At 47.4% G+C, this 27530-nt stretch overlaps 2 protein-coding genes across 2 annotated transcripts in view; one reads left to right on the top strand and one right to left on the bottom strand.

The window, feature by feature from the left end:
* Positions 1–4169, top strand: part of LOC112610119 (tubulin gamma-2 chain-like) — a 10123-nt gene extending 5954 nt beyond the window's left edge. Inside the window, exon 4 of the mRNA XM_025363465.1 lies at positions 4134–4169. Coding sequence (XP_025219250.1) covers positions 4134–4169 — 36 coding nt within the window. The remainder of the gene's footprint in view (positions 1–4133) is intronic.
* RETREG3 (reticulophagy regulator family member 3) overlaps positions 1–27530 on the bottom strand; it is an 85253-nt gene that overhangs the window by 37524 nt on the left and 20199 nt on the right. The gene's annotated exons all lie outside the window — the stretch shown is intronic.

Consider the following 27530-nt stretch of genomic DNA (forward strand, 5'->3'; position numbering starts at 1 on the left):
TCGAGACCATCCTGGCTAATACGGTGAAACCCCGTCTCTACTAAAAAATACAAAAAACTAGCCGGGCGAAGTGGCGGGTGCCTGTAGTCCCAGCTACTCGGGAGGCTGAGGCAGGAGAATGGCGTGAACCCGAGAGGAGGAGCTTGCAGTGAGCCGAGATCCGGCCACTGCACTCCAGCCTGGGTGACAGAGCAAGACTCCCTCTCAAAAAAAAAAAAAAAAAAAAAAAGGAAACCTTAGGCCAGGCAGAGTGGCTCACACCTGTAATCCCAGCACTTTGGGAGACCAAGGCAGGTGGATCACCTGAGGTCAGGAGTTCGAGACCAGCCTAACCAACATGGTGAAACCCCATCTCTAGTAAAAATACAAAATTAGCTGAGCATGGTGGCGCATGCCTGTAATCCCAGCTACTTGGGAGGCTGAGGCAGGATAATCGCTTGAACCTGGGAAGTGGAGGTTGCAGTGAGCTGAGATCGCACCACTGTACTCCAGCCTGGACAACAAGAACGAAACTCCGTCTCAAAAAAAAAAAAAAAGGAAACCGTATGATGATTTCATTTCATATGTGTCTGGGTTTGCTTTTTCTCCCCCAGATGATGTGTTTGTTTCATCAGTTGGTTAAGCATATGTATGGCACAAGTATATGTGATATGTTTCTTTCCTTTGTATTGGAAAATAATTAATTTTACCAAGTATTATTTATGTTCCCAAGTGATTGTTAGAATTGAGTAATGCAAAAGACTGATAATAGGAATCTGGCTTCTATTCAACTTGAAAAAGAGGTATTGGTGCCAATGGTAAACTCCTTATCTGCACTAGCAGAGAGCTGGTATTGTACACATTTCCCTGAAACAGAATATCTAAATGGACTCTGTGTCCTTTTGAATGTATCACAATCTTAGAATAACAGACTCCTCTAGAAGCCCAACCCCTTATTTTACAAACCCCTAACCCCCATCAGACACAGGTGTTCCCCTTCCAGTTTTTCTCTCCTACCTTGTCCAGCCTCCATTATAGCCCTAATCACACAGTAACATGATGAGTTATTTACATTAACACATAAACAATGGAATGAGCAATTCTTCAGCCATACTATATCTTGCTCATCTTTGTTGTCTTCAGCACTTAGCACAATGCCTGGAACTTACTACCTACTCAATAAATATTTGTTGAGCAACAGAATGATGAAACTGACAGAAACCAGGGACAGGAAGTGACCTGCCCAAGATCACAAATCTAGTAACAACATTCTGAGAGATAGGTTATGATAACATTTTAATTACATTGCATTGCTTGGAAACACATAGCAAGAGGCCAGAACAGAGCTGGATCTTGGAATAAAGTTTTGATGACAGGTTATTGACAGAATTAAAATTCATGACTGGGCACAGTGGCTCACACCTGTAATTCCAGCACTTTGGGAGGCCAAGGCAGGAGGATTGCTCGAACCCAGGAGTTTCAGACCAGCTTAGGTAGCATAGAGAGACCCTGTCTCTACAAAAAAGAAAAAAAATTAGACAGGCGTGGTGGTGTGCACCTGTAGTCCCAGTTACTTGGGAGGCTAAGGTGGGAGGCTTGAGTCTGGGAGGTTGAGGCTGCAGTGATCCATGATCCTGCTACTGCCTTCCAGCCTGGATGACAGAGTGAGAACTTGTCTCAAAAAAAAAAAAAAAAAAGGAGAAATTCATGTGACAGTTCACAGCATCAAGAGTTGACTCTGTCAGCCGGGCACAGTGGCTCACACCTGTAATCCCAGCACTTTGTGAGGCTGAAGCAGGTTGATCACCTGAGGTCAGGAGTTCATGACCAGCCTGGCCAACATGGTGAAACCTTATCTACTAAAAATACAAAATTAGCAAGGCATGGTGATGCACGTCTATAATCCCAGCTACTAGGGAGGCTGAGGCAGGAAATTCGCTTGAACCTGAGGTTGCAGTGAGCAGAGATCACGCCACTGCACTCCAGCCTGGGCGACAGAGAAAGACCCCATCTCAAAAAAAGAAAAAAAGAGTTGACTCTTTCGTCTATCTTCAGAGTTTTATTTTTTTAATTCCTTAGTTTTGTTTTTCTTGCTAATGCTGTACCTTAGGAATGGTGGGTCCATGTTTACAGACAGGTGAAGCCATCTTGGTTGTTTTTCCCATGGCGTGATCTCTGTTCACTGCATCCTCTGCCTCCCAGGTTCAAGTGAATTACCAGCTCAGTGGTGGCTGCAGACTTTGAGAAGGTCAAAGTGACCCAGGAAATGTAATCTGGCCAGTGGCCGGGTGGCAATTGTCACTGAGCTCAGCAGAGTCTTCCCTGAAGACTTTCCAGAAAATCTCTGCTCCAGGAGGCCTCAAGATGCTGACTCTGGCTCTTCTACTGACAGCTGGAGTGTTTGTGTGTGTGTGTGTGTGTGTGAGAGAGAGAGAGAGAGAGAGAAAGACAAGAAGGGAGAAGGAGGAATACAGAACAGAAAAGACATGGCCTAGCAGACCTAGGGGAATTTTGTTTGTTTGTTTGAGACAGAGTCATGCCCTGTCGCCCAGGCTGGAGTGCAGTGGCTTGATCTTGGCTCACTGCAACTTCCTTCTCCTGGGTTCAACTGATCCTCTCGCCTCAGCCTCCCAAGTAGCTGGGATTACAAATGCACACAACCATGCCCAGCTTTTTTTTTTTTTTTTTTCCAAGATGGAGTCTTGCTGTGTTGCCCAGGCTAGAGTGCAGTGGTGCCATCTCGGCTCACTGCAACCTCCGCCTCCCTAGCTGGGATTACAGGCTCCTGCCACCATGCCTGGCTAATTTTTGTATTTTTAATAGAGACTGAGTTTCACCATGTTGGCCAGACTGGTCTTGAACTCCTAACCTCAAGTGAACCACCAGCCTTGGCCTTCCAAAGTGCTTGGATTACAGGTGTGAGCCACCATGCCCAGCGGGAAGTCTTTTTTACCCACTGTTCCAAAGTGTCAAAGTGAGCACTAGTGTCACCTAGATGGCCACAGGGAAAGGTATGTAAGGTCTGCCCTAGACCCGTAAGTGGGAGTGTCTGGGTGTGAGTGAAGGGAGAGGCCTGTATCAGTCTCAGAGAGGAGTTCTGCCTTGATTGGTCATGATGAGCCTGCTGCCTGTGACAACAGCAACTGGCTGGACTCTCTTGCTCTCTCTCACTCTCTCTCTCTCTCTGTCTTTCTCTCTTTCTCTCTTTCTTTCTTTCTTTCTTTCTTTTCTCTTTTTTTTTTTTTTTTTTTTTTTTTTTTTTTTTTTTTTTTTTTTTTTTGAGACGGAGTCTCACTGTGTCTCCCAGGCTGGAGTGCAGTGGCGCGATCTCGGCTCACTGCAAGCTCCGCCCCCCGGGTTCACGCCATTCTCCCGCCTCAGCCTCCCAAGTAGCTGGGACTACAGGCGCCCGCTACCGCGCCCGGCTAGTTTTTTGTATTTTTAGTAGAGACGGGGTTTCACCATGTTAGCCAGGATAGTCTCGATCTCCTGACCTTGTGATCCACCCGCCTCGGCCTCCCAAAGTGCTGGGATTACAGGCTTGAGCCACCGCGCCCGGCCTCTTTTCTCTTTTTTTGAGACACAGTCTCGCTCTGTGCCCGGGCTGGAGTGTAGTGGCGTGATCTTGGCTCACTGCAACCTCCACCTCCCAGGTTCAAGTGATTCTCCTGCCTCAGCCTCCCTAGCAGCTGGGATTACAGGTGTGCACCACCACACTCAGCTAATTTTTGTATCTTTAGTAGAGACGGGATTTCGCCATATTGGCCAGGCTGGTCTCGAACTCCTGACCTCAGGTGATCTGCCTGCCTTGGCCTCCCAAAGTGCTGGGATTATAGACATGAGCCACCATGCCTGGCCAAAGTGTCTTCATTTCTTACCATCAGGAATTGTGAGCATTAAGTTGGGATCCCAAGGATGGACTTGATGAGTGGAGAACATCTTGAAATTGTTTGCAAATCTATGTGTCCATTTCTTTCTGGGAAATGTCCATAGCAGATTCTCAAACAGATCTATGAACGAACAAAAGTTAAGAACTTTTGGTGTAGGGCAAAAGAGAAGGAGCATGTGCATTTATAGCGGCGTTGTGGTTCACATAGCAGGAACACCAGTGATTGGAGTCTGGCAGTGTACTCATGCTCATTTTGATGGCCTAGGGCCTATGGATTAACAGCCGCTACATCACCAGATAACAGTAGTTACCTGAGGCATGTTCACAAGTATCTCTGTGGGCTAGAGATAGTAGTCTGGAACCTGCTAAGTGAGCTGGTGGCAACTGTAAAGAAGTCAGAGAAATCAATACTGTGTGGGCCAAGCCCAGTGGCTCACACCTGTAATCCCAGCACTTTGGGAGGCAGAAGCGGACAGATCACTTGAGTTTCAGAGTTTGAGACCTGTCTGGGCAGCATGACGAAACCCCGTCTCTACTAAAAATCCAAAATTAGACAGGCATGGTGGCAGGTGCCTATAATCCCAGCTACTCAGGAGGCTGAGGCAGGAGAATTGCTTGTACCTGGGAAGCAGAGGTTACAGTGAGCCTAGATCACACCACTGCACTCCAGCCTGGATGACACAGCAAGACTCTGTCTTAAATAAATAAATAAATTAATTAAATTAAATTAAACAAATAAAATAAAAGAAAAGAAAAAATGGCCGGGCGCGGTGGCTCAAGCCTGTAATCCCAGCACTTTGGGAGGCCGAGACGGGCGGATCACAAGGTCAGGAGATCGAGACCATCCTGGCTAACACCGTGAAACCCTGTCTCTACTAAACACATACAAAAAACTAGCCGGGCGAGGTGGCGGGCGCCTGTAGTCCCAGCTACTCGGGAGGCTGAGGCAGGAGAATGGCGGGAACCCGGGAGGCGGAGCTTGCAGTGAGCTGAGACCCGGCCACAGCACTCCAGCCTGGGTGACAGAGCAAGACTCCGTCTCAAAAAAAAAAAAAAAAAAAGAAAAAATTAGCCAGGCACGGTGGCATGTGCCTCTAGTCTCAGCTATTTGGGAGTCTGAGGTGGGAGGATGGCTTAAGACTGGGAGGCGGAGGTTGAAGTGAGCAGTGATCATGCCACTGCACTTCAACCTGGGCAACAGAGTGAGACCCTGTCTCAAAAAAAAAAAAAAAAAATACTATGCACATAAATACTATGCATCCAAAGGAACATAGCCAGTAGGAATAGAGCAGTCACTGTTGGGAGGTCACTAAACACAATTTGTTGTCAGAGGAAACAGAGAGTATTAGGTTATTCTCAGGCCAGATTCAATTTATGCCTCACAATGAGGGCTGAGTCACAAGGATTTCCAAGGAACCACACTAGACTTCAGTTTAAGGTTGTCTCCTGGCTCAGGGTAGGTGACCCTCTTGAGCCGTATTGCCTATGATTGTGTCTTAGAAGCAGAAGTAGTAACCTGGCCTTCTTTAGTGCCTTGACCTAAACTCCATTCTGTCCATCTCTACTTCATCCTTTCTGGGTACCCTGGGGACCTAGTACCTTTCTGTACCATCCCTGTGGCCAGTGTTATCTGTGATTCATTTCCATCCTTGGGGCCCAGGCTGATGGGGTGCTCTTTTTTTTTTTTTTTTTTTTTTTTTGAGACTGTGTCTTGCTCTGTCGCCCAGGCTGGAGTGCAGTGGCGCGATCTTGGCTCACTGCAACCTCCGCCTCCTGGGTTCAAGCGATTTTCCTGCCTCGGCCTCCCGAGTAGCTGGAATTATAGGCGCATACCACCATGCCCGGCTAATTTTTGTATTCTTTTCTCTTTTTTTTTCTCTTTTGAGACAGAGTCTTGCTCTGTCGCCCAGGCTGGAGTGCAGTGGCGCAATCTCGGCTCACTGCAAGCTCTCCCGGGTTCATGCCATTCTCCTGCCTCAGCCTCCGGAGTAGCTGGGACTACAGATGTCTGCCACCACGCCTGGCTAATTTTTTGTATTTTTAGTAGAGATGGGATTTCACCATGTTAGCCAGGATGATCTCGATCTCCTGACCTCGTGATCCGCCTGCCTCGGCCTCCCAAAGTGCTGGGATTACAGGTGTGAGCCCGCAGGCCCGGCCTAATTTTTGTATTCTTAGTAGAGACGGGGTTTTGCCACGTTGGCCAGGCTGGTCTTGAACTCCTGACCTCAGATGATCCACCCACCTCAGCCTCCCAAAGTGCTGGGATTACAGGCGTGAGCCACTGCCCCCGGGTATTCTTTATAGAGCCATTTCCAGAACTTGAAATCTATGTGGGCACCACAGAAAATTTCAGGGAGCAAATTTCTTTTTTTTTTTTTTTTTTTTTTTGAAAGGGGTTTCCCTCTGTCGCCCGGGCTGGAGTACAGTGGCGCGATCTCAGCTCACTGCAAGCTCCGCCTCCCGGGTTCACGCCATTCTCCTGCCTCAGCCTCCCGAGTAGCTGGGACTACAGGCGCCCGCCACCTCGCCCGGCTAGTTTTTTGTATTTTTTTTTAGTAGAGACGGGGTTTCACTGTGTTAGCCAGGATGGTCTCGATCTCCTGGCCTCGTGATCCGCCCGTCTCGGCCTCCCAAAGTGCTGGGATTACAGGCTTGAGCCACCGCGCCCAGCCGCAAATTTCTTTAGGTTCAGAAATCCTAAAGAAGGATGAGATATAGAGGGAATGGGAATTCTCAGGGAGTACTGTGTGTCAGGGGAATGAAGACGGACAACCTTCAAGTCTTTGGGTGAGATTTAGGGCTGTTTGGTTCAGCATTTGCCTCATTAGCCCAGTTGTAGGTTGAGGATCACCGAGGACCTCTCTCAGCTCCTCACCACCTCCTTCTGGCTGTCTCTTGACCATGGCTGTGCTCCTGTTCATTGCAAAGTTGTCTTAGAGGAACACATCCAGTTGGCAAATTTTATTCTGTGGGTGACCTTCCAGCTGTGCCAGTTCTGACCACACCCTTTTCCCGACTGACTTTGCAGGTCAGGCCTTGAACTGCCATACCTTCCGCTGATAATCTGTTTTACACAGCTGTCTGCAGATCCAGTTCATGACTCATGACTATTATTTGATCTGGCAGGATGTAGAATACTTGTAGTCACCAGTTTGTTTCCATTCAGGTGCTAATGGCATCTTGTATAATGTGTCCATTGGGAAAATTTCCAAAGGATCAAATATCAGAAATTCAGCTACATCAAGCCATTTGGTTTCTGATACTATAAGCTATTTGGTATAAGGATCTTGGAATGGGCCAGGCCTGGTGGCTCTCACCTGTAATCCTGGTACTTTGGGAGGCTGAGATGGGCAGATCACTTGAACTCAGGAGTTCGAGACCAGCCTGGGCAACATGGAGAAACCCTGTCTCTACAAAAAATACCAAAATATTAGCCAGGTGTGGTGGTGCACGCCTATAGTCCCAGCTACTTGGAAGGCTGAGGGAGGAGAATTGCTTGAGCCCAGAAGGTCAAGGCTACAGTGAGTCGTGATCATGCCACTGCACTTCAGCCTGGGTGACAAAGCAAGACCCTGTGTCAAAAAAAAAAAAAAAAAAAAAGAATCTTGGGATATCTTATGTTATGCAGGAATTTTAATAAGTTAATTCATAGTTGGAGAAATTACTTCTTTTTCCCTGTTTTCCACCTCCTCTCTGAGAACAGTCTAGGATTAACGTCTCAATATTCCTGATCCAATGTGGTCAACTCATTAATTTGTCATGGGGTGTGCTTTTATTTGATTATGTGGCAAGTCTCTTAATGTCTTCTCGTTAATGAAAAGAGGAGGACTAAAAGTTATGGCCTTGACATCATTTTTTCATTTGTTCACAAATGTATTTTGAACAGCTACAATGTGCAGGGCCTGTGGTAGATAACAGGGAAATAGAGATAAAGACACTGTCCCAGCCCATAAGACACTGTCCCACCTCAGCCCCCCAAGTAACTGGGTACAGGTGTGTGCCACCACACCCAGCTAATTTTTTTATTTTTTGTAGAGACAGAGTTTCACCATGTTGCCCAGGCCATTCTCAAACTCCTGGGCTCAAGCAATCCTACTGCCTCGGCCTCCCGAAGTGCTGGGATTACAGGTGTGAGCCACTGTGCCTAGCTGGACAAGTTATATTTTGCAACATTTTATTTTGAATTTGAAAAAACAAATGAAAGCATATGATTATATGCAAAAATTATGTTTATATTCAGCAGTCCATCCCTAGCATTTCAAGTATTTACTCATCCCTTTAAGAGTTTGAGGCCAGGTGTGGTGGCAGCCACCTGTAGTCCTAGCTACTCGGGAGGCTGAGGCAGGAGGATTATACTTGATCCCAGTACATTTTTTTTTTTGAGACGAAGTCTCACTCTTGTTGGCCAAGCCCGGAGTGCAATGGAGCGATCTTGGCTCACTGCAACCTCTGCCTCCTGGGTTCAAGTGATTCTCCTGCCTCAGCCTCCCAAATAGCTGGGATTACAGGTGCCTACCACCATGCCTGGCTAATTTTTGTCTTTTTAGTAGAGACAGGGTTTCACCATGTTGGCCAAGCTGGTCTCGAACTCCTGAAGTCAGGTAATCTGCCCACCTTGGCTTCCCAAAGTGCTGGGATTACAGGCTGAGCCCAGGAATTTAAGACCGTACTGACCTATGATCATGCCACTGCACTCCAGCCTGGGTGACAGTGTGAGACCTTGTCTCCTGAAAAACAAACAAACAAAACAAGACAAACAAACATAAAAACAAAAAGCAAGACTTTTGTGGAAATACTTTACATCCATTTATATTGCATATAATGTATACATTGTATATTATAAATATATATTTTATACTTGTACACTAATTAATATAGAAAGTTCATTTAGAATGTTGACTTTTCTTGTTGGTCATGGTATGAAAAATATTGAACTTGTTTCTTTGCTTGATATTCTTTTGTAGTTCTAAACTTGAATCAAATATATCCACTTTTTTTTTTTTTTTTTTTTTTTTTGAGATAGGATCTCCCTCTGTTGCCCAGGCTGGAGTGCAGGGGCACAGTCATAGTTCACTGTAGCCTTAAACTTCTGGGTTCAAGCAATCCTCCTTGCTCCAGCCTCCTGAGTAGTTAGGAATACAGGCACCTGCCACCAGGCCTGGCTTATTTTTGTGGAGACAGGGTCTCGCTATGTTGCCCAGGCTGGTCTCAAACTCCTGACCTCAAGTGATCCTCCCGACTTGGCCTCCCAAAGTGCTGGGATTACAGGCATGAGTACCCAGCCTCCACCTGTTTTTGAAATAACCCTAAACCCTCATGTCTCCCATAGTTTTCAGAAAGACAGTAAAAGTGTCTGAAATAAGAATGTACTGATCTCCACCACCAAGCAGTTAGATTTCTCCTTCTGTTCTGTTATCATCATCTCTGCTTTTCATATCTACCTTATTGTCATTTACCATCTGTGACCACTTTACCTGTAGCTTCTTTTCCTGTTTACTCTTCCACTTATTTACACTTAAAATATACTTCTTTCTGATTATAAAAGTAATACATATTCATTATAGACCATTTGGAAAATAGAGAAAACAAAAAGAAAGGCCAGGTGCAGTGGCTCATGCCTTAATCCCAGCAATTTGTGAGGCCAAAGCAAATGGATCACTTGAGGCCACGAGTTTGAGATCAACCTGGGCAATATAGTGAGACCCCATTTCTAGAAAAATATATAAAATTTAAATTAGCCAGGTATGGTGGCACCACATGTAGTCCCAGGTACTTGGCACACTGAGGTGGGAGGATTGCTTGAACACAGGAGTTCAAGGTTAACATGAACTATGATTGTACCACTGTACTCCAGCCTGAGTGACAGAATGAGACTGTCTCTAAACAACAACACCCCCAGAAATCACTGAATGTTTTTTTCACTTAAAAAGGTGCCAATTTACTAAATGGTGCCGATTTACATTTTAAGCCAGCTTCAGACAAGGTATCCTAAAACACAGATTTTTATTTGTTTTTTTTTTTTTTTTGAAACGAGGTCTTGCTCTGTCACTCAGGCTGGAGTACAGTGGTGTGATCTCAGCTCACTGCAACCTCTACCTCCTGGGTTCAAGTGATCCTCCCACCTCAGCCCCCCAAGTAGCTGGGACCACAGGTGCACACCACCATGCCCTGCTAATTTTTAAATATTTTCTATAGACGGGGTTTTACTATGTTGCCCAGGCTATTCTCAAACTTCTGGGCTCAAGCAATTTCACTGCCTCGGCCTCCCAAAGTGCTGGGATTACAGGTGTGAGCCACTGCACTGGCCCTAAAACACAGATTTCATCATGTCCCTTCTCACTTAAGAACCTGCAACTGGCCGGGTGCGGTGGCTCACGCCTGTAATCCAAGCACTTTGGGAGGCCGAGACGGGCGGATCACGAGGTCAGGAGATCGAGACCACCCTGGCTAACACGGTGAAACCCCGTCTCTACTAAAAACACAAAAATTAGCCAGGTGCGGTGGCGGGTGCCTGTAGTCCCAGCTACACGGGAGGCTGAGGCAGGAGAATGGCATGAACCCGGGAGGCGGAGCTTGCAGTGAGTGGAGATAGCACCACTGCACTCTAGCCTGGGCGACAGAGACAGACTCTGTCTCAAAAAAAATAAAGAACCTGTAATTGAGCCCAGGCCCAGAGGCTTATGCCTGTAATGCCAGCACTTTGGGAAGCTGGGGCAAGAGGATCTCTTGAGGCCAAGAGTTCGAGACCAACCTGGGCAACATAGGGAGACCTTGTCTCTACAAATAATTTAAAAAATTAGCCAGGCATGGTGGCGCGCACCAGTGGTCCCAGCTACTTGGGAGGCAGAGGCAGGAAGGTAGCTTCAGCCAAGGCTGAAGTGAGCCATGATTGTGTCACCCATACTGTAGCCTGGGCAACAGAGACCCTGTCTCAAAAATAAAACACAAAAGGTCGAGGCAGGTGGATCACCTGAGGTCGGGAGTTCAAGACCAGCCTGACTAATATGGCAAAACCCTGTGTCTACTGAAAATACAAAAATTAGCTGGGTGTGGTAGCGTGCGCCTGTAGTCCCAGCTAATTGGGAGGCTGAGACAAGAGAATTGCTTGAACCTGGGAGGCGAAGGTTGCAGTGAACCGAGATCGTGCCACTGCACTCCAGCCTGGGTGACAGGGCGAGACTCTGTCTTGAATAAATAAATAAATACCCCCAAAACAAACTTTAATTCAGGTTGTATCACCTCGGAGCACTTCTTAGTGGCTGTGGAGGAAAGAGTGTATTGATTTGGCGCCAGAGGACACGAGGTCTAGTGTCTTTTATGTACCAGCTGTGTGATGTTGGACAAATTACTTAACCTCCCTGAACTGATTTCCTATGATGATAAATGACGAAAAAAACCTCCCTCAAAAAACTCAGATAATGAATGCATGTGCAAGTGCATCGTGCAGGGTAAAACACTATTCAAATGGTAACAATGCTATGTCACCCCTCTAGTAAAAGTGGGAACCCCTTTAGTAGGGTGAATTGTGAAGCTTAGTGCTGGGCAACTCAATCTCCGTTTTTAATAAATGCTTGCTTAATTCATGAACAAATATCTATCAGGCCTTAATTCACCCCTGATTATTTATATGTACTGTTTTGCAATTTTCTAATCATTCTCCGTGGTGCTCTTTCATTTAGGGTGACCAACTGTCCTGGTTTTCCTAAGTCTAAGGGAATGTGGGGATTTCTGGGGAGGCGGGGGTGTGGTTCTTATTTTATTTCTTTAATTTTTTGTCCCTATCTTGGAATGTTTTTTGGTTTTTTTGGAGTGGCCAGGGTCTCACTCTCTTGCCCAGGCTGGAGAACAGTAGCATGATCACAGCTCACTGTCACCTTGACCTCCTGGGTCAAGCGATCCTCCCACCTCAGCTTGTGGAGTAGCAGGGACCACAGGTATGCACCACCATGCCTGGCTAATTTAAAAACTTTTTTTTCTTTTTTTTTGAGATGGAGTTTCGCTCTGTTGCCCAGGCTGGAGTGCAGTGGCACAATCTCAGCTCGCTGCAACCTCTGCCTCCAGGGTTCAAGCAATTCTCCTGACTCAGCCTCCCAAGTAGCTGGGATTAAAGGCCTGCCACCACACCTGGCTAAGTTTTGTATATTTCATAGAGACAGGGTTTCACCATGTTGGTCAGGCTGGTCTGGAACTCCTGACCTCAAGTGATTCACCTGCCTCGGCCTCTCAAAGCGCTGGGATTACAGACGTGAGCCACCGCACCTGGCCAAATTTAATTAAATATTTTAATAAGTGATGTATTAGTAATTCAGAATATCAATTTCAAATATTTCTGTTACCTTCCGAGGGCAGCCCCTTCCCTGCTTGAGATACCTGAGAAGGAATGGAAAGGGAGCAAGTGCTGGGAGCGGGCATTACTTGGGGGTGGGTTGTATGTTGGATTTCAATGGACTCTCCACTGAGGAGCCCATTTTCTAGGGAGATCTAGAATATTTGCAACTGGCAGAGAGCAGGATAAGGCTTAATGGACTGACCCACCACTCTTTGTCCAGTGCCTCTGCTCGCCACGTGTTCCCCACCCACCGCGTGTGCTTGCCACCTCGTCACGTCTCACTTTCCAAAGTTACAGCTTCTAAGTTTCAGATTCATTTACACAGTTCTATTTTTGCCTATGTGCTTCCTGATATAGATCTCCGTGTCATGCATGTTTGAGGGTCCCTGGGGTCATATCCCACTGAAGTCTAGGAACATTAGCTTTAAACAGCTAATTTTCTCTTATTTAGTTGCAGAGAAGTTCCTGTTCCAGGCTTGAGCACTGGCCCGCCTCCAGGCTTTCTCTCTGTTTCTGCAGCAGTCCTTGTCTCTCAGCGGGGACAGTCTCTTCTGTGGCTTACAGTCTCTCACACCACAGGGACTTTTCACTACCAGCACCACCTGCTGTCCTGATTCCCAGAGGCCTCCCTCCCTTTCCACCTGGCCTCTGAGCTGCCCTCTAGTTGACACACTTTGGGGTTTGCAGGCTGGCCAAGAACAGGGAGGGGCTGCCCTGCTTTGGGGTAATGGGTGTTCTGGAAATAGCCTTGGGGGAGGGATCGGGTTCTGAAGTTAGCACTGAAGGCTTTGTCTGTGCTTGTAATGCCTGATACTTAGCCACCAGGAAAAGGAGGTGTCTTTGCAGCTCCATTTCTCCCCCACAGGGCATGTATTCACCCCTCTGGGTTGGTGGCTGTAGTACTAACCAGACATAACTTTTATTCTAGACTACCTGGTGTTTTCTCCTGCTCAGGGCTTTACATGCTACTTTACTGGATCCTCCAAAGGAGGGCCTGGGGGTTGCTTATGGCCTGGAGGTGGGCCAGGTGGCCACTCACATACAGTAGCCTCAGTACTTGTGCCAGTTTGTGATCCCCCACTCAGCACCAGCACTCATGCAGATGCCTGGCACAACTTATGCAAGGTTGGTCTTCAAGGGAAGGGGAAGGAAAGGAGAACTGAGGCAAGGAAACTAGTGGTACAGAAGTAGGAGGAGGAGCTGAGAAAGGACCAGGTGCACACTGGTTTTCACTGAAGTCATCTTCCTTCCTTTTGGGAGAATAGGCAGCTGGTTCACACCAACCAGGCTGGCTCTCCCTGAGTCAGCCCCCTGAAGACACTGGCAACTGACAGTGACAGGCTGGTTGTCTTGGCTGTGATGTTAACAGGCTCATGGCCTCTCTGCCACCCCTCAGTCAGCCTAGGGCCTGGCTTCTGATGGCCTGTTCTCTGCCCATCAGTCCTGAAAGGGTCCCCTCTGTTCATAGGGGTCTGGCCTGTATATTGTTCTCTCTGTTCACATGTAGAACTTTATGAAAGATAAACAGGTTCATACTTACCTGGCAGGGGAGATAACTATGAAAGATAAACAGGTTCATAGAAGGAAAATTATATTCCCAGGCCAATAGTGAGCAAGTACAGTTGTCTCTTGGTACCCACAGGGCATTGGTTCCAGGACACCCAAGAATGCCAAAATCTGCAGATGCTTAATTAAATAAAATGTTTTAGAAAAAATAAAATATGGCCATGGCTCATGCTTGTAATCCCAGCACTTTGGGAGGCCGAGGTGGGTGGATCATTTGAAGCCAAGAGTTCGAGACCAGCCTGGCCAACATAGAGAAACCTCTTATCTATAAAAAATACAAAAATTAGCTGGGCATGGCGGCGCATGTGTGTATCCCAGCTACTAGAGAGGCTGAGGCACAAGAATTTCTTGACCTGGGAGGAATAGGTTGCAGTGAGCCGAGATGGCGCCACTGCACTGCACTGGGCAACAGAGTGAGACTGTCTCAAAAAAAATCAGAAAGAAGGCCGGGCGCGGTGGCTCAAGCCTGTAATCCCAGCACTTTGGGAGGCCGAGGCGGGTGGATCACGAGGTCAGGAGATCGAGACTATCCTGGCTAACATGGTGAAACCCCGTCTCTACTAAAAATACAAAAAACTAGCCGGGCGTGGTGGCGGGCGCCTGTAGTCTCAGCTACTTGGGAGGCTGAGGCGGGAGAATGGCGTGAACCCGGGAGGCGGAGCTTGCAGTGAGCCGAGATCACGCCACTGCACTCCAGCCTGGGAGACACAGTGAGACTCCGTCTCAAAAAAAAAAAAAAAAAAAAAAAAAAAAATACAAAAATTAGCTGGACACATTGGTGCATGCCTGTAATCCTAGTACTTGGGAGGCTGAGGCAGGAGAATCACTTGAACCTAGGAGGTGTAGGTTGCAGTGAGCCAAGATTGCACCACTGCACTCCAGCCTGGGCAACAGAGTGAGACTCTGTCTAAAAAAAAAAAAAAATTAGCCAGGCATGGTGGCATATACCTGTAGTCCCAGCTACTTAGGAGGCTGAGGTGGGAGGATCGCCTGAGTCCAGGAGGTCAAGGCTGCAATGAGTTATAAATCGGACCATAGCACTCCAACTGAGACCCTGTTCCCCCCACCAAAAAAAAAAAAAAAAAAAAGGAGGCCGGGCGCGGTGGCTCAAGCCTGTAATCCCAGCACTTTGGGAGGCCGAGACGGGTGGATCACGAGGTCAGGAGATCGAGACCATCCTGGCTAACACGGTGAAACCCCGTCTCTACTAAAAAAATACAAAAAAAAACTAGCCGGGCGTGGTGGCAGGTGCCTGTAGTCCCAGCTACTCGGGAGGCTGAGGCAGGAGAATGGCGTAAACCCGGGAGGCGGAGCTTGCAGTGAGCTGAGATCCGGCCACTGCACTCCAGCCTGGGCGACAGAGAGAGACTCCGTCTCAAAAAAGAAAAAGGAAAGAAAGATTGAAAAAAATTTAAAAATTGTGCTTAAGAAGACATCTCAATGGCTGCACAATCTTAATGTATTTAATACTACTTAACTGTGTGTTTAAAAGTAGTTAAAATCTGGCCGGGCGCGGTGGCTCATGCCTGTAATCCCAGCACTTTGGGAGGCCGAGGCGGGCGGATCACAAGGTCAGGAGATCGAGACCATGGTGAAACCCCGTCTCTACTAAAAATAGAAAAAATTAGCCGGGCGCAGTGGCGGGCGCCTGTAGTCCCAGCTACTCGGGAGGCTGAGGCAGGAGAATGGCGTGAACCCGGGAGGCGGAGCTTGCAGTGAGCCGAGATTGTGCCACTGCACTCCAGCCTGGGCGACAGAGCAAGACTCCATCTCAAAAAAAAAAAAAAAAAAAAAAGTTAAAATCTGTAATCCCAGTGCTTTGAGAGACTGAGGCAGAAGGATTGCTTGAGCCCAGGAGTTCCAGACCAGCCTGGACAACATGGTAAAAAACCCTATCTCGAGAAAACAACAACAACAAAAAAATACAAAACAAAACAACCCATGGCAAAAACAAAAAAACACAAAAATTAACCAGGCATGGTGGCACACACCTATAGTCCCAGCTACTTGGGAGGCTGAGGCAGGAGGATTGTCTGAGTCCAGAAGGTTGAGGCTACAGTGAGCTATGATTGTGCCACTACACTCTAGCCTGGGCGACAGAGAAAGACCCTGTCTCAAAATAAATAAATAAATAAATTGGTTAAAATCGACCAGCTTGGGCAACATGGAAAAACTCTGTTTCTACCAAAAAACAAACAAACAAACAAACAAACCACACACACACACACAATTAACAGGGCGTGGTGGCACACACCTATAATTCCAGCTAACCAGGAGGCTGAGGTGGGAGGATCACTTGAGCCCAAGAAGACAAGGCTGCTATGATCACGCTTCTACTGCACTTCAGCCTGGGCAGCAGAGCCAGACCGTGTCTATAAAAAAAAAAAAAACTAAAAGGTTAAATAGTAAATTTTTTATGTTATATGTACTTTATACGATTTTTTGTTTGTTTGCTTGTTTGTTTTGAGACGGAGTCTCGCTCTATGGCCCAGGGTGGAGTGCAGTGGCCGGATCTCTGCTCACTGCAAGCTCCGCCTCCCGGGTTTACGCCATTCTCCTGCCTCAGCCTCCCGAGTAGCTGGGACTACAGGCGCCCGCCACCACGCCCGGCTAGTTTTTTAGTAGAGACGGGGTTTCACCGTGTTAGCCAGGATGGTCTCGATATCCTGACCTTGTGATCCGCCCATCTCTGCCTCCCAAAGTGCTGGGATTACAGGCGTGAGCCACCGCGCCCGGCCCAAGTTTTAAAAAAAAAATTTTTTTTTTTTTTTTTTTTTTTTGAGATGGTGTCTGGCTCTTGTCACCCAGGCAGGAGTGCTCACTGCGACGTCCGCCTCCAGGGTTCAAGCGATTCTCCTTACTCAGCCTCCCAAGTAGCTGGGATTACAGGCGCCTGCGACCACGCCCGGCTGAAATTTGTATTTTTAGTAGAGAGGGGGTTTCCCCATGTTGGCCAGGCTGGTCTTGAAGTCCCTACGTCAGGTGATCCACCTGCCTGGGCCTCCCAAAGTGCTGGGATTACAGGTGTGAGCCACCGCGCCTGGCCAAAAATAAACAATTTTTAATTAAAAAATGCAACTGATGGCGAGGCAGGGTTAGAGACAGAGTGAGACTCTGTCTCAAAAAAAAGAAAAAGGAAAAAAAAAATGCAACTGACTTATTTATATGGACTATATATCCCATAACCTTTCTAAACTCCCTTATTAGTTCTATAGCTTTTTTTTTTTTTTTTTTTGGTACATTCCTTAGAATTTTCTATGTACAATTATGTCTTCTGTAAATAAGTTTTATTTCTTCCTTTCAAAAATAAAAATAAAAAGACATCTCTACATTAACAGGGGTACCAGAGTATACATTTCCTTTTTCTGTATCCTCAATAGCTTCTATATAGGCCATGAAGGAGAAACAGTAGTACACAGAGGTCAATTCAGATTAGGAAAGAAAGGTAAGATTAAAATCACTTTGGTTCAAACACATGAGAACAGTTGAGGAATGACTATGCTTCAGCATATGATTAACACCATATATCACTCCTGAGATGGGGAGGAACTATGGCAGAGGGAAGCAGGGAAGTGCACATAGGTTTGTTTCCTTGGTTTATCAGCTCCTTATTTGAGTACAGAGATTCAACCAGCGATCACTGCTTCAACCTGTTTGACCTTGGTCTAACTAGAAAACTCACTAGCAGACTTGTTTCTATCGCTAACTCACAGTTGGGCTTGAAGCAAGCAAGGGAAGAGTTCTCAGAATAGTCACAGACTGGCCCAGACAGCCAGGGACTATCTGAGACCTGCTGGGCCCTAGGGACAATCGCCAAAGTTGGGAGAGGTAAGAAGCCAGAGGGGGCCGGGCATGGTGGCTCATGCCTGTAATCCCAGCACTTTAAGGGGTTGAGGTGGGCGGATCACTTGAGGTCAGGTGTTCAAGACTAGCCTAGCCAACTTGGCGAAACCCTGTCTCTACTAAAAATACAAAACTCAGCCGGGCGTGGTGACAGGAGACTATAATCCCAGCTACTCGGGAGGCTGAGGCAGGAGAATCACTTGAATCTGGGAAGCCGAGGTTGCAGTGAGCCAAGATCGTGCCACTGAACTCCAGCCTGGGTGACAGAGTGAGACTCCCTCTTAAAAAAGAAAAGAAAGAGGCCGGACGCGGTGGCTCACGCCTGTAATCCCAGCACTTTGGGAGGCCGAGACGGGCGGATCACAAGGTCAGGAGATCGAGACCATCCTGGCTAACACGGTGAAACCCCGTCTCTACTAAAAAATACAAAAAAACTAGCCGGGCGTGGTGGCGGGTGCCTGTAGTCCCAGCTACTCGGGAGGCTGAGGCAGGAGAATGGCGTGAACCCGAGAGGAGGAGCTTGCAGTGAGCTGAGATCTGGCCTCTGCACTCCAGCCTGGGTGACAGAGCAAGACTCCATCTCAAAAAAAAAAAAAAAAAAAGAAAAGAAAGAAGCCAGAGGGGCAGGCCAGCCAGGGATCAGAAAACAAGAGCTCCAAAACAAGCAAACGAAACACTTGTCATTAGTGCAAAGTGTTAAGGACTTAAAATATCCTTAAAAAGCGATATCTTCTCTCTCTTTTTTTTTCCCTATCCTTTTAGAGATTGGGCCTCACTGTGTCACCCAGGCTGGAGTGCAGTTGCATGATCATAGCCCACTGCAGCCTTAAACTCCTGGAAATATTTGGAACCACAGACAGGAGCCACCATGTGTGGTTTTTATTTTATTTTTATTTTTTGGTAGAGATAGGGTCTTCCTATGTTGCCCAGGCTGGTTTCAAACTCCTGGCCCCAAGGGATCCTCCCACCTCAGCCTCCCAAAGTCCTGGGATTATACATATGTGCCACTGAACCCAGCCTCCTGTCTTCAACTAGAATGTGAAATTACCATTCTGATAACTTTACAGTGTTGACTTTTTTTTTTTTTTTTTTTTTGAGACGGAGTCTCGCTCTGTCGCCCAGGCTGGAGTGCAGCGGCGCGATCGTGGTTCACTGCAAGCTCCGCCTCCCAGATTCACGCCATTCTCCTGCCTCAGCCTCCCCAGTAGCTGGGACTACAGGTGCCCACCACCACGCCCAGCTAATCTTTTGTATTTTTAGTAGAGACAGGGTTTCACCGTGTTAGCCAGGATGGTCTCCATCTCCTGACCTCGTGATCTGCCTGCCTCGGCCGCCCAAAGTGCTGGGATTACAAGCGTGAGCAACCGCGCCCAGCCTACAGTGTTGATTTAACAAACATAATTATAGCAGGAAACTAAAAATCATGTCAAATGTTAATGCTTAATAACAATATGCTAAATAGTTTTTAATTTAAAAATTTGCCTGGCACTGTATTATTAACCTGTAGTCCTACCTACTACTGGGAGGCTAAGGCAACAGGATTGCTTCAGCCCCAGGAGTTCGAGGTTGCAGTGGGCTATGATCATGCCACTACACTCCAGTCTGGGCAACAGAGAGACTCTGTTTCTACAAAAATAAATAAATAAATAAATAAATAAATATCAATTAAATCCAAATGGACTAAAATTCTCAACATACATATAAAAATAATGGAAGCAGACTGGGCATGATGGCTCACGCCTGTAATCCCAGCACTTTGGGAGGTTGAGGTGGGCAGATCACCTGAGGTCAGGAGTTCAAGACCAGGCTGGCCAACATGGCAAAACCCTATCTCTACTAAAAATACAAAAATTAGCCAGGCGTGGTGGCAGGCACCTGCAATTCTACCTGCTCTGGAGGCTAAGGCAGGAGAATCGCTTAAACCCGGGAGGCGGAGGTTGCAGTGAGCCAATACTGCACCATTGCACTCCAGCCTGGGCGACAAGAGCAAGACTCCATCTCAAAAAATAATAATAATAAAATAAATAATGGAAGCTGTAGGAATAAAGGAATAATAACTTAATCCCGGATACTTAAAAAGATCAATTTACAAAATATGATAACATATTAAAACTTTATGTAAGAAATATATTTTACCATATTAGAAAATATTTCAGGCTGGGGATAGTGGCTCACGCGTGTAATCCCAGCACTTTGGGAGGCCAACATGGGAGGATCGCTTGAGGCTAGGCATTCAAGACCAGCCTGGGCAACATATCAAGACCCAACTCTATTTAATTTTTTAAAAACATTTTAAGTTTTGGTCAGGCATGGTGGCTCAAGCCTGTAATCTCAGCACTTTGAGAGGCTGAGGCGGGTGGATCACCTGAGGTCAGGAGTTCAAGACCAGCTTGGCCAACATGGTGAAACCCCCATCTTTACTAAAAATACAAAAATTAGCCGGGCATGGTTGTGGGCGCCTGTAATCTCAGTTACTCAGGAGGCTGAGCAGGAGAATTGCTTGAACCCAGAAGGTGGAGGCTGCAGTGAGCTGAGATCACGCTATTGCACTCCAGCCTGGGTGACAAGAGCAAAACTCCATCTGAAAAAAAAAAAAAAAAAGTATTTGTGAAAGCAGAGAAGCACAAATGGCTGGAAGAGCAGGATCTTTTCTTTTCTTTTCTTTTCTTTTGAGACAGGGTCTCACTCTGTCACCCAGGCTGGAGTGCAGCGACAAGATCTTAGCTCACTGCAACCAATGCCTCCTGAGTTCAAGTGATCCACCCACTTCAGCCTTCGGCCTGAGTTTCCTCATTCACGATATGGTAAGTTAAAATAGACTCGTGTGGCTATAACAGGCCATAGGTGTGCTGGATCGGGACCCTTCAGCACTGGCTGGAGCCTGCAGGCAATGCATCCTGCAGCAAGCTGCTTCTTCCCTTCCCTTTTCTTGGGGTGTTGGACAACATCTTCATTTTCTATGTGAACTCTGTGCAGGAAAGCCTGGGAAGCCTACTTAAGCAATGAGCTCCAGGTCCTGCTTAGGTCTAGCATGTCGTCACTGTAGCTCTAATAAATCAACATCATGATGCACTGTAGCAACAAGACAAACAGACAGAACCTCCATGGTGCACAAAAGGTAATGAAAATGACAGAAATGGCTGGGCGCGGTGGCTCATGCCTATAATCCCAGCACTTTGGGAGGCTGAGGCAGGGAGATCACAAGGTCAAGAGATCAAGACCATCCTGGCCAACATGGTGAAACCCCATCTCTACTAAAAATACAAAAATTAGCTGGGGGTGGTGGCGGACGCCTATAGTCCCAGCTACTTGGGAGGCTGAGGTAGGAGAATTGCTTGAACCCGGGAGGTGGAGGTTGCAGTGAGCTGAGATCGTGCCACTGCACTCCAGCCTGGTGACAGAGCAAGACTCCATCTCAAAAAAAAAAAAAAAAAGAAAGAAAAGAAAAAACAAAGAAAAGAGAATGACAGAAATACCCCTATTCTTCTAATAGCTACATTTCTGTAAGTTAAATACTTCAAAAAATTTAGATGGGGTCTTGCTATGTTGCCCAGGCTGGAGTGCCCAGTCTGGCTCCTTCCTTCCTTCCTTCCTTCCTTCCTTCCTTCCTTCCTTCCTTCCTTCCTCCCTCCCTCCCTCCCTCTTTCTTTTTGTCTCACTCTGTCATCCAGGCTGGAGCGCAGTGACGCAATCTTGGCCCACTGCAACCTCTGCCTCCCAGGATCACACAATTCTCATGCCTTGGCCTCCCTAGGATTAGAGGTGTGCACCACTATCCCCAGCTAATTTTTGTATTTTTAATAGAGACAGGATTTCACCATGTTGGCCAGGCTGGTTTTGAACTCCTGGTCTCAAGTAATCTTCCCACCTTGGCCTCCTAAAGTGCTGGGATTACAGGTGTGAGCCACCTTGCCCAGCCTCAAATTCATGTTTGGAATAAGTTTTCCATTTAAAAGCAATTGTGGGCCAGGCATGGTGGTTCATGGCTGTAATCCCAGCACTTTGGGAGGCCAAGGTGGGCAGATCGCCTGAGGTCAGGAGTTTGAGACCAGCCTGGCCAACATGGTGAAACTTCGTCTCTACTAAAATACAAAAATTAGCTGGGCGTGGTGGTGCGCACCTGTAATCCCAGCTACTTGGGAGGCTGAGGCAGGAGAATCACTTTAACCTGGGAGGCAGAGGTTGCAGCGAGCCAAGATGGCACCACTGCACTCCAGCCTGGGTGACTGCACTGCAGCCTGGGTGACACAGCAAGACTCTGTCTCAAAAAAAATCAATAAATAAAAATTAAAAAAAAGCAATTGTGAGGTATGTAGGGTTTAATTATATTATTATTGCTACTTTTGGCCGGGCGCAGTGGCTCACGTCTGTAATCCCAGCACTTTGGGAGGCCGAGGCGGGTGGATCATGAGGTCAGGAGTTCGAGACCATCCTGGCTAACATGGTGAAACCCCGTCTCTACTAAAATTACAAAAAATTAGCCGAACGTGGTGGCGTGCGCCTGTAGTCCCAGCTACTTGGGAAGCTGAGGCAGGAGAATGGCGTGAACCCGGGAGGCGGAGCGGAGCTTGCAGTGAGCCGAGATTGTGCCACTGCACTCCAGCCTGGGCGACAGAGCGAGACTCCATCTCAAAAAAAAAAAAAAAAAAAGTTTGAAAATTCAATTGTGGATTATGTCTTTTTAATTTTAATATGTTTAGATTTTGTTTTATGAAGTGCATAGATGAATCCTGAACATGTAACTTCAATCTGATCAGTTATGTATCTTTTCTGTGCTCTTCAATAAAAGAAAGAAAAGGACTCAATTAAGCATATTGTAGAGCAGTGCTTCTTAAACTTGAATACGTGTACAAATAACCCAGGAACCTCCTAAAAAGGCAGATTTAGATTCAGTAGGTCTGCATGTAGTGGGACGTGAGATGGTATGCTTTTCTTTTCCTTTTTTTAAAAATGGAGACAGGATCTCTCTCTGTCACCCAGGCTGCGGTGCAGTGACTTGATCTTGGCTCACCACAATCTCCACCTCCCAGGCTCAAGTGATCCTCCCACGTCAGCCTCCCCAGTAACTGGGACCACAGGTGTGTGCCAAGATGCCCAGTTAATTTTTGTATTTTTTGTATTTTTGTATTTTTTGTAGGATTTCTCCATGTTGCCCAGGCTGGTCTTGAATTCCTGGGCTCAAGCGATCAGACTTGGCCTCCCAAAGTGCTGGGATTACAGGCTTGAGCCACTGCACCTGGCCTTGCTCTTCCTTTTTTTGAGACAGGGTCTGGCTTTGTCCCCAGGCTAGAGTGCAGTGGCGCTATCGTGACTCACTGCAGTCTCAGCCTCTGGGTTCAAGGGGTCCTTCCACCTCAGCCTCTGAGTAGCTGGGACTACAGATGTGCACCAACACAACTGGCTGATTTTTTTTGTTGTTGTTTTTTGGTAGAGATGAGGGTCTCCCCATATTGCGCAGGCTGGTCCCAAACTCCTGGGCTCAAGCGATCTGCTCATCTCAGCCTCCCAAAGTGCTGGGATTACAGGTGTGAGTCACTGCACCCAGCCAAGATGGTATATTTTAAGCAAGCTCCCAGGTTTTCCAGAACCACACAGTGAAGAGCATGGCTATAGAACGGTGGTTCTCACACTTTAGGTGCATGAGAATCACTGGGAGGGCTTGTTAAACCACCCCCAGGGTTTCTGACTTAGAAGGTCTGGGGTGGCATATGATATTCTGCATTTCTTTTTTTTTTTTTTTTTTTGAGGCGGAGTCTTCACTCTGTCGCCCAGGCTGGAGTGCAGTGGCACCATCTCGGCTCACTGCAAGCTCCACCTCCCAGGTTCGCGCCATTCTCCTGCCTCAGCCTCCCGAGTAGCTGGGACTACAGGCGCCCGCCACCGCGCCCGGCTAATTTTTTGTATTTTAGTAGAGACAGGGTTTCACCGTGTTAGCCAGGATGGTCTCGATCTCCTGACCTCGTGATCCGCCCGCCTCGGCCTCCCAAAGTGCAGGGATTACAGGCGTGAGCCACCGCGCCCGGCCCGATATTCTGCATTTCTAACAAGTTTCTCTGTGATACTGATGTTGCCTGTCTGGGGACCACACTTGGAGATCCACTGCGGCCAAGGAAAGCACATTAGATTGTGAGAGTCAAAACCTGGGTTACTAACTGGCCCTATGACTCTATCAGGTAGAAATGCATTCAACAGAACAACCAATTAACAGTAGCTTAAACAAATAATAGTTTGTTTTTCTCATTTGTTAAATCCAGAGGTGGGCAGTCCAGGTCTGGGCCGCTTCTTAGAAAGTCAGCAAGAACATGCGGTCTTTCTTTCTTTCTGCTCCACCATCACTACCATGTGGGTTTTGTGTTCATAGGCACATGATGGCTGTGGAACCAAGTTCCGAGCAGAAAGAAGGGAGCAGAGATTGGGCATGGTGGCTCACACCTGGAATCCCAGCACTTTGGGAGACTGAGGCGAGAAACCAGCCTGGGCAATGTGGTGAAACCCAGTCAGTACAGGAAAAAACACAAAAATTAGCTGGGAGGCACGCACCGGTAGTCCCAGCTACTTGGGAGGCTGAGGTGGGAGGATCACCTGAGCCCAGGAGGTTGAGGCTGCAATGAGCCGAGATCATGCCACAGTACTCCAACCTGGGTAACAGAGTGAGACCCCATTAAAAAAAAAAAAAAAAGGCCGGGCGCGGTGGCTCAAGCCTGTAATCCTAGCACTTTGGGAGGCCGAGACGGGCGGATCACGAGGTCAGAAGATCGAGACCATCCTGGCTAACACGGTGAAACCCCGTCTCTACTAAAAAATACAAAAAACTAGCCGGGCAAGGTGGCGGGCGCCTGTAGTCCCAGCTACTCGGGAGGCTGAGGCAGGAGAATGGCGTAAACCCGGGAGGCGGAGCTTGCAGTGAGCTGAGATCCGGCCACTGCACTCCAGCCCGGGCGAAAGAGCCAGACTCCGTCTCAAAAAAAAAAAAAAAAAAAAAAAAGAAGGAGGTTAGGGAGGGAAAGAGAGAAAGAGAGAGAAAAAGAAGAAAGGAAGGAAGGGAGAGAGGGAGGGAGGGAGAGAGGGAGGAAGGGAGGAAGGGAGGAAGGGAGGGAAGGAGGGAGGGACGGAGGGAGGGAGGGAAGAAGGAAGGAAGGAAGGAAGGAAGGAAGGAAGGAAAGAAGGAAGGAAGGAGCAGAGTCAATGGTTCACTTGCCCTTTTGAGAAAGTTTACCCAAGAGCCCTGCTCCACGACTTCTGCTTACATCTCATTGGCAAACACAGACCAATCACTGGGCGGTAACTAGGGCGAAAGGGTGAGACTTACTGCTCAACAGTGCCACAGGGACATCAGATATAGACACAAAATCTTTTTTTTTTTTTTTTTTTGAGACGGAGTCTCGCTCTGCCGCCCAGGCTGGAGTGCAGCGGCGATCTCCACTCACTGCAAGCTCTGCCTCCCGGGTTCACGCCATTCTCCTGCCTCAGCCTCCTGTGTAGCTGGGACTACAGGCGCCCACCACTGCGCCCGGCTAATTTTTGTATTTTTTTAGTAGAGACGGGGTTTCACCGTCTTAGCCAGCATGGTCTCGATCTCCTGACCTCGTGATCCGCTGGTCTTGGCCTCCCAAAGTGCTGGGATTACAGGCCTGAGCCACCACGCCCGGCTAGACACAAAATCTTAAGCCGTGCATGGTAGCACACATTTGTAGTCCTAACTACTTGGAAGACTGAGGCAGGAAGATTGCATGAGTCCAGGAATTGGAGGCCAGCCTGGGCAACAGAGCGAGTCTCTCTCTCTTTCTCTCTCTCTCTCTCTCTCTGTCTCTCTCTTTCTCTCTCTCTCTTTCTCTCTCTCTCTCTCTCTCTCTCTCTGAAACAGTCTTGCTTTGTCACCTAGGCTGGTGTGCAGTGGTGCAAAGACTGAAGCCTCGACCTCCTGGCCTCAAGCAATCCTCCCACTTCGGCCTGGGATTAGAGGTGTGAGCCACCGTGCCCAAGACAAGGTCTCGCTCTGTTGCCCAGGCTGCAGTGTGGTGGGATGATCTCATCTCACTGCAGTGACCCTATCTCTTAAATATATATATAATTTCAATGCTACAGAAGCTCCCAAATTAGGCACATACCTCAGCTCTGTAAGCCTCAGTCTGCTTATCCATAAAATGTATGAGATGCATGACTGGCATTTTGCGTAGGACAATTCATCAGTGTGTGGGGCTCTCCTGTGCATCGCAGAGTGTTTAGCCTCTCTAATCTCTAGATACCAAATGCCAATATCACCCACCTACGGCATTGTGATAAAACCACAGACCTCTGTGGGTTTGCAAATACCTTCTGGTTGGGGTGGGATATGGGAGGGGAACACCTTCCTGAGCTGGAAACAACTATACTTTTTTTTTTTTTTCTGTCACCCAGGCTGGAGTGCAATGGTATGATCATAGTTCACTGCAGCCTCAAACTCCTGGGCTCAAGCAATCCTCCCACCTCAGCCTTTGGAGTAGCTAGAAGTACAAGCACACAACACCATGTTCATCTAATTTTTAGTTTTTTTTTTTTTTTTTTTTTTTTTTTTTTTTTTTTGAGACGGAGTCTCACTGTGTCTCCCAGGCTAGAGTGCAGGGGCACGATCTCGGCTCACTGCAAGCTCCGCCCCCCGGGTTCACGCCATTCTCCCGCCTCAGCCTCCCAAGTAGCTGGGACTAAAGGCGCCCGCTACCGCGCCGGCTAGTTTTTTGTATTTTTAGTAGAGACGGGGTTTCACCATGTTAGCCAGGATAGTCTCGATCTCCTGACCTTGTGATCCACCCGCCTCGGCCTCCCAAAGTGCTGGGATTACAGGCTTGAGCCACCGCGCCCGGCCTATTTTTAGTTTTTTTTTAAGAGATGGGGGTCTCATTGTGTTACCTAGGCTGTAGCCTCTTTTATAAAGGTTAGAGGTTTTTTTGTTTTTTGTTTTCTTTTAACTTTCTTTCTTTTTGAGACGGAGTCTCGCTCTGTTGCCAGGCTGAAGTGCAATGGCACAATCTTGGCTCCCTGCAACCTCCACCTCCCAGGTTCAAGCGATTCTCCTGCCTCAGTCTCTCAAGTAGCTGGGAATACAGATGCATACCACCACATCTGCCTGATTTTTGTATTTTTAATAGAAACAGGATTTCACTATGTTGGCTAGGTTGGTCTCGAACCCCTGACTTCAAGTGATCCTCCTGCCTTGGCCTCCCAAAGTGCTGGGATTACAGGCTTGAGCCACTGCACCTAGCCTCTAACTACTATTGTTCCAATGATCTAATTACTTCCAAATCACTCCTCCGTATTCCCAGAAGACCTTCCTCTCCACATTGGCCTCACTCTCATTCCAGGTGACTTTTATTAGGTTAGTGCAAAAGTAGTTGCAGTTTTTGCCATTACTTTTATTTTATTTTATTTATTTTTTGAGACAGAGTCTTGCACTGTTGCCTGGGCTACGGTGCAGTGGCGCGATCTCAGTTCACTGCAACCCTTGCCTCCTAGGTTCAAGCAATTCTCCCACCTCAGCCTCCCAAGTAGCTGGGATTACAGGCACCTGCCACCACGGTCTGGCTAATTTTTTGTATTTTTAGTAGAGATGGGGTTTCGCTATGTTGGCCAGGCTGGTCTCCAATGCCTGACCTTGTGATCCACCTGCCTCAGCCTCCCAAAGTGCTGGAATTACAGGTGTGAGCCACCGCACCTGGCCTATTTTTTTAATTTTTTATTTATTTATTTTTTGAGATGGAGTCTCACTCTGCCACCCAGGCTAGAGTGCTATGGCTCTATCTTGGCTCGCTGTAACCTCTGCCTCCCGGGTTCAGGTGATTCTCCTGCCTAAGCCTCCTGAATAGCTGGAAGTACAGGTGCCCACTGCCACAACTGGCTAATTTTTGTATTTTTTTTTTTTTTTTTTTTTTTTTTGAGACGGAGTCT

Source organism: Theropithecus gelada, chromosome 16 (genome assembly GCF_003255815.1).
Source record: "Theropithecus gelada isolate Dixy chromosome 16, Tgel_1.0, whole genome shotgun sequence".
NCBI classification, from domain to species: domain Eukaryota; kingdom Metazoa; phylum Chordata; class Mammalia; order Primates; family Cercopithecidae; genus Theropithecus; species Theropithecus gelada.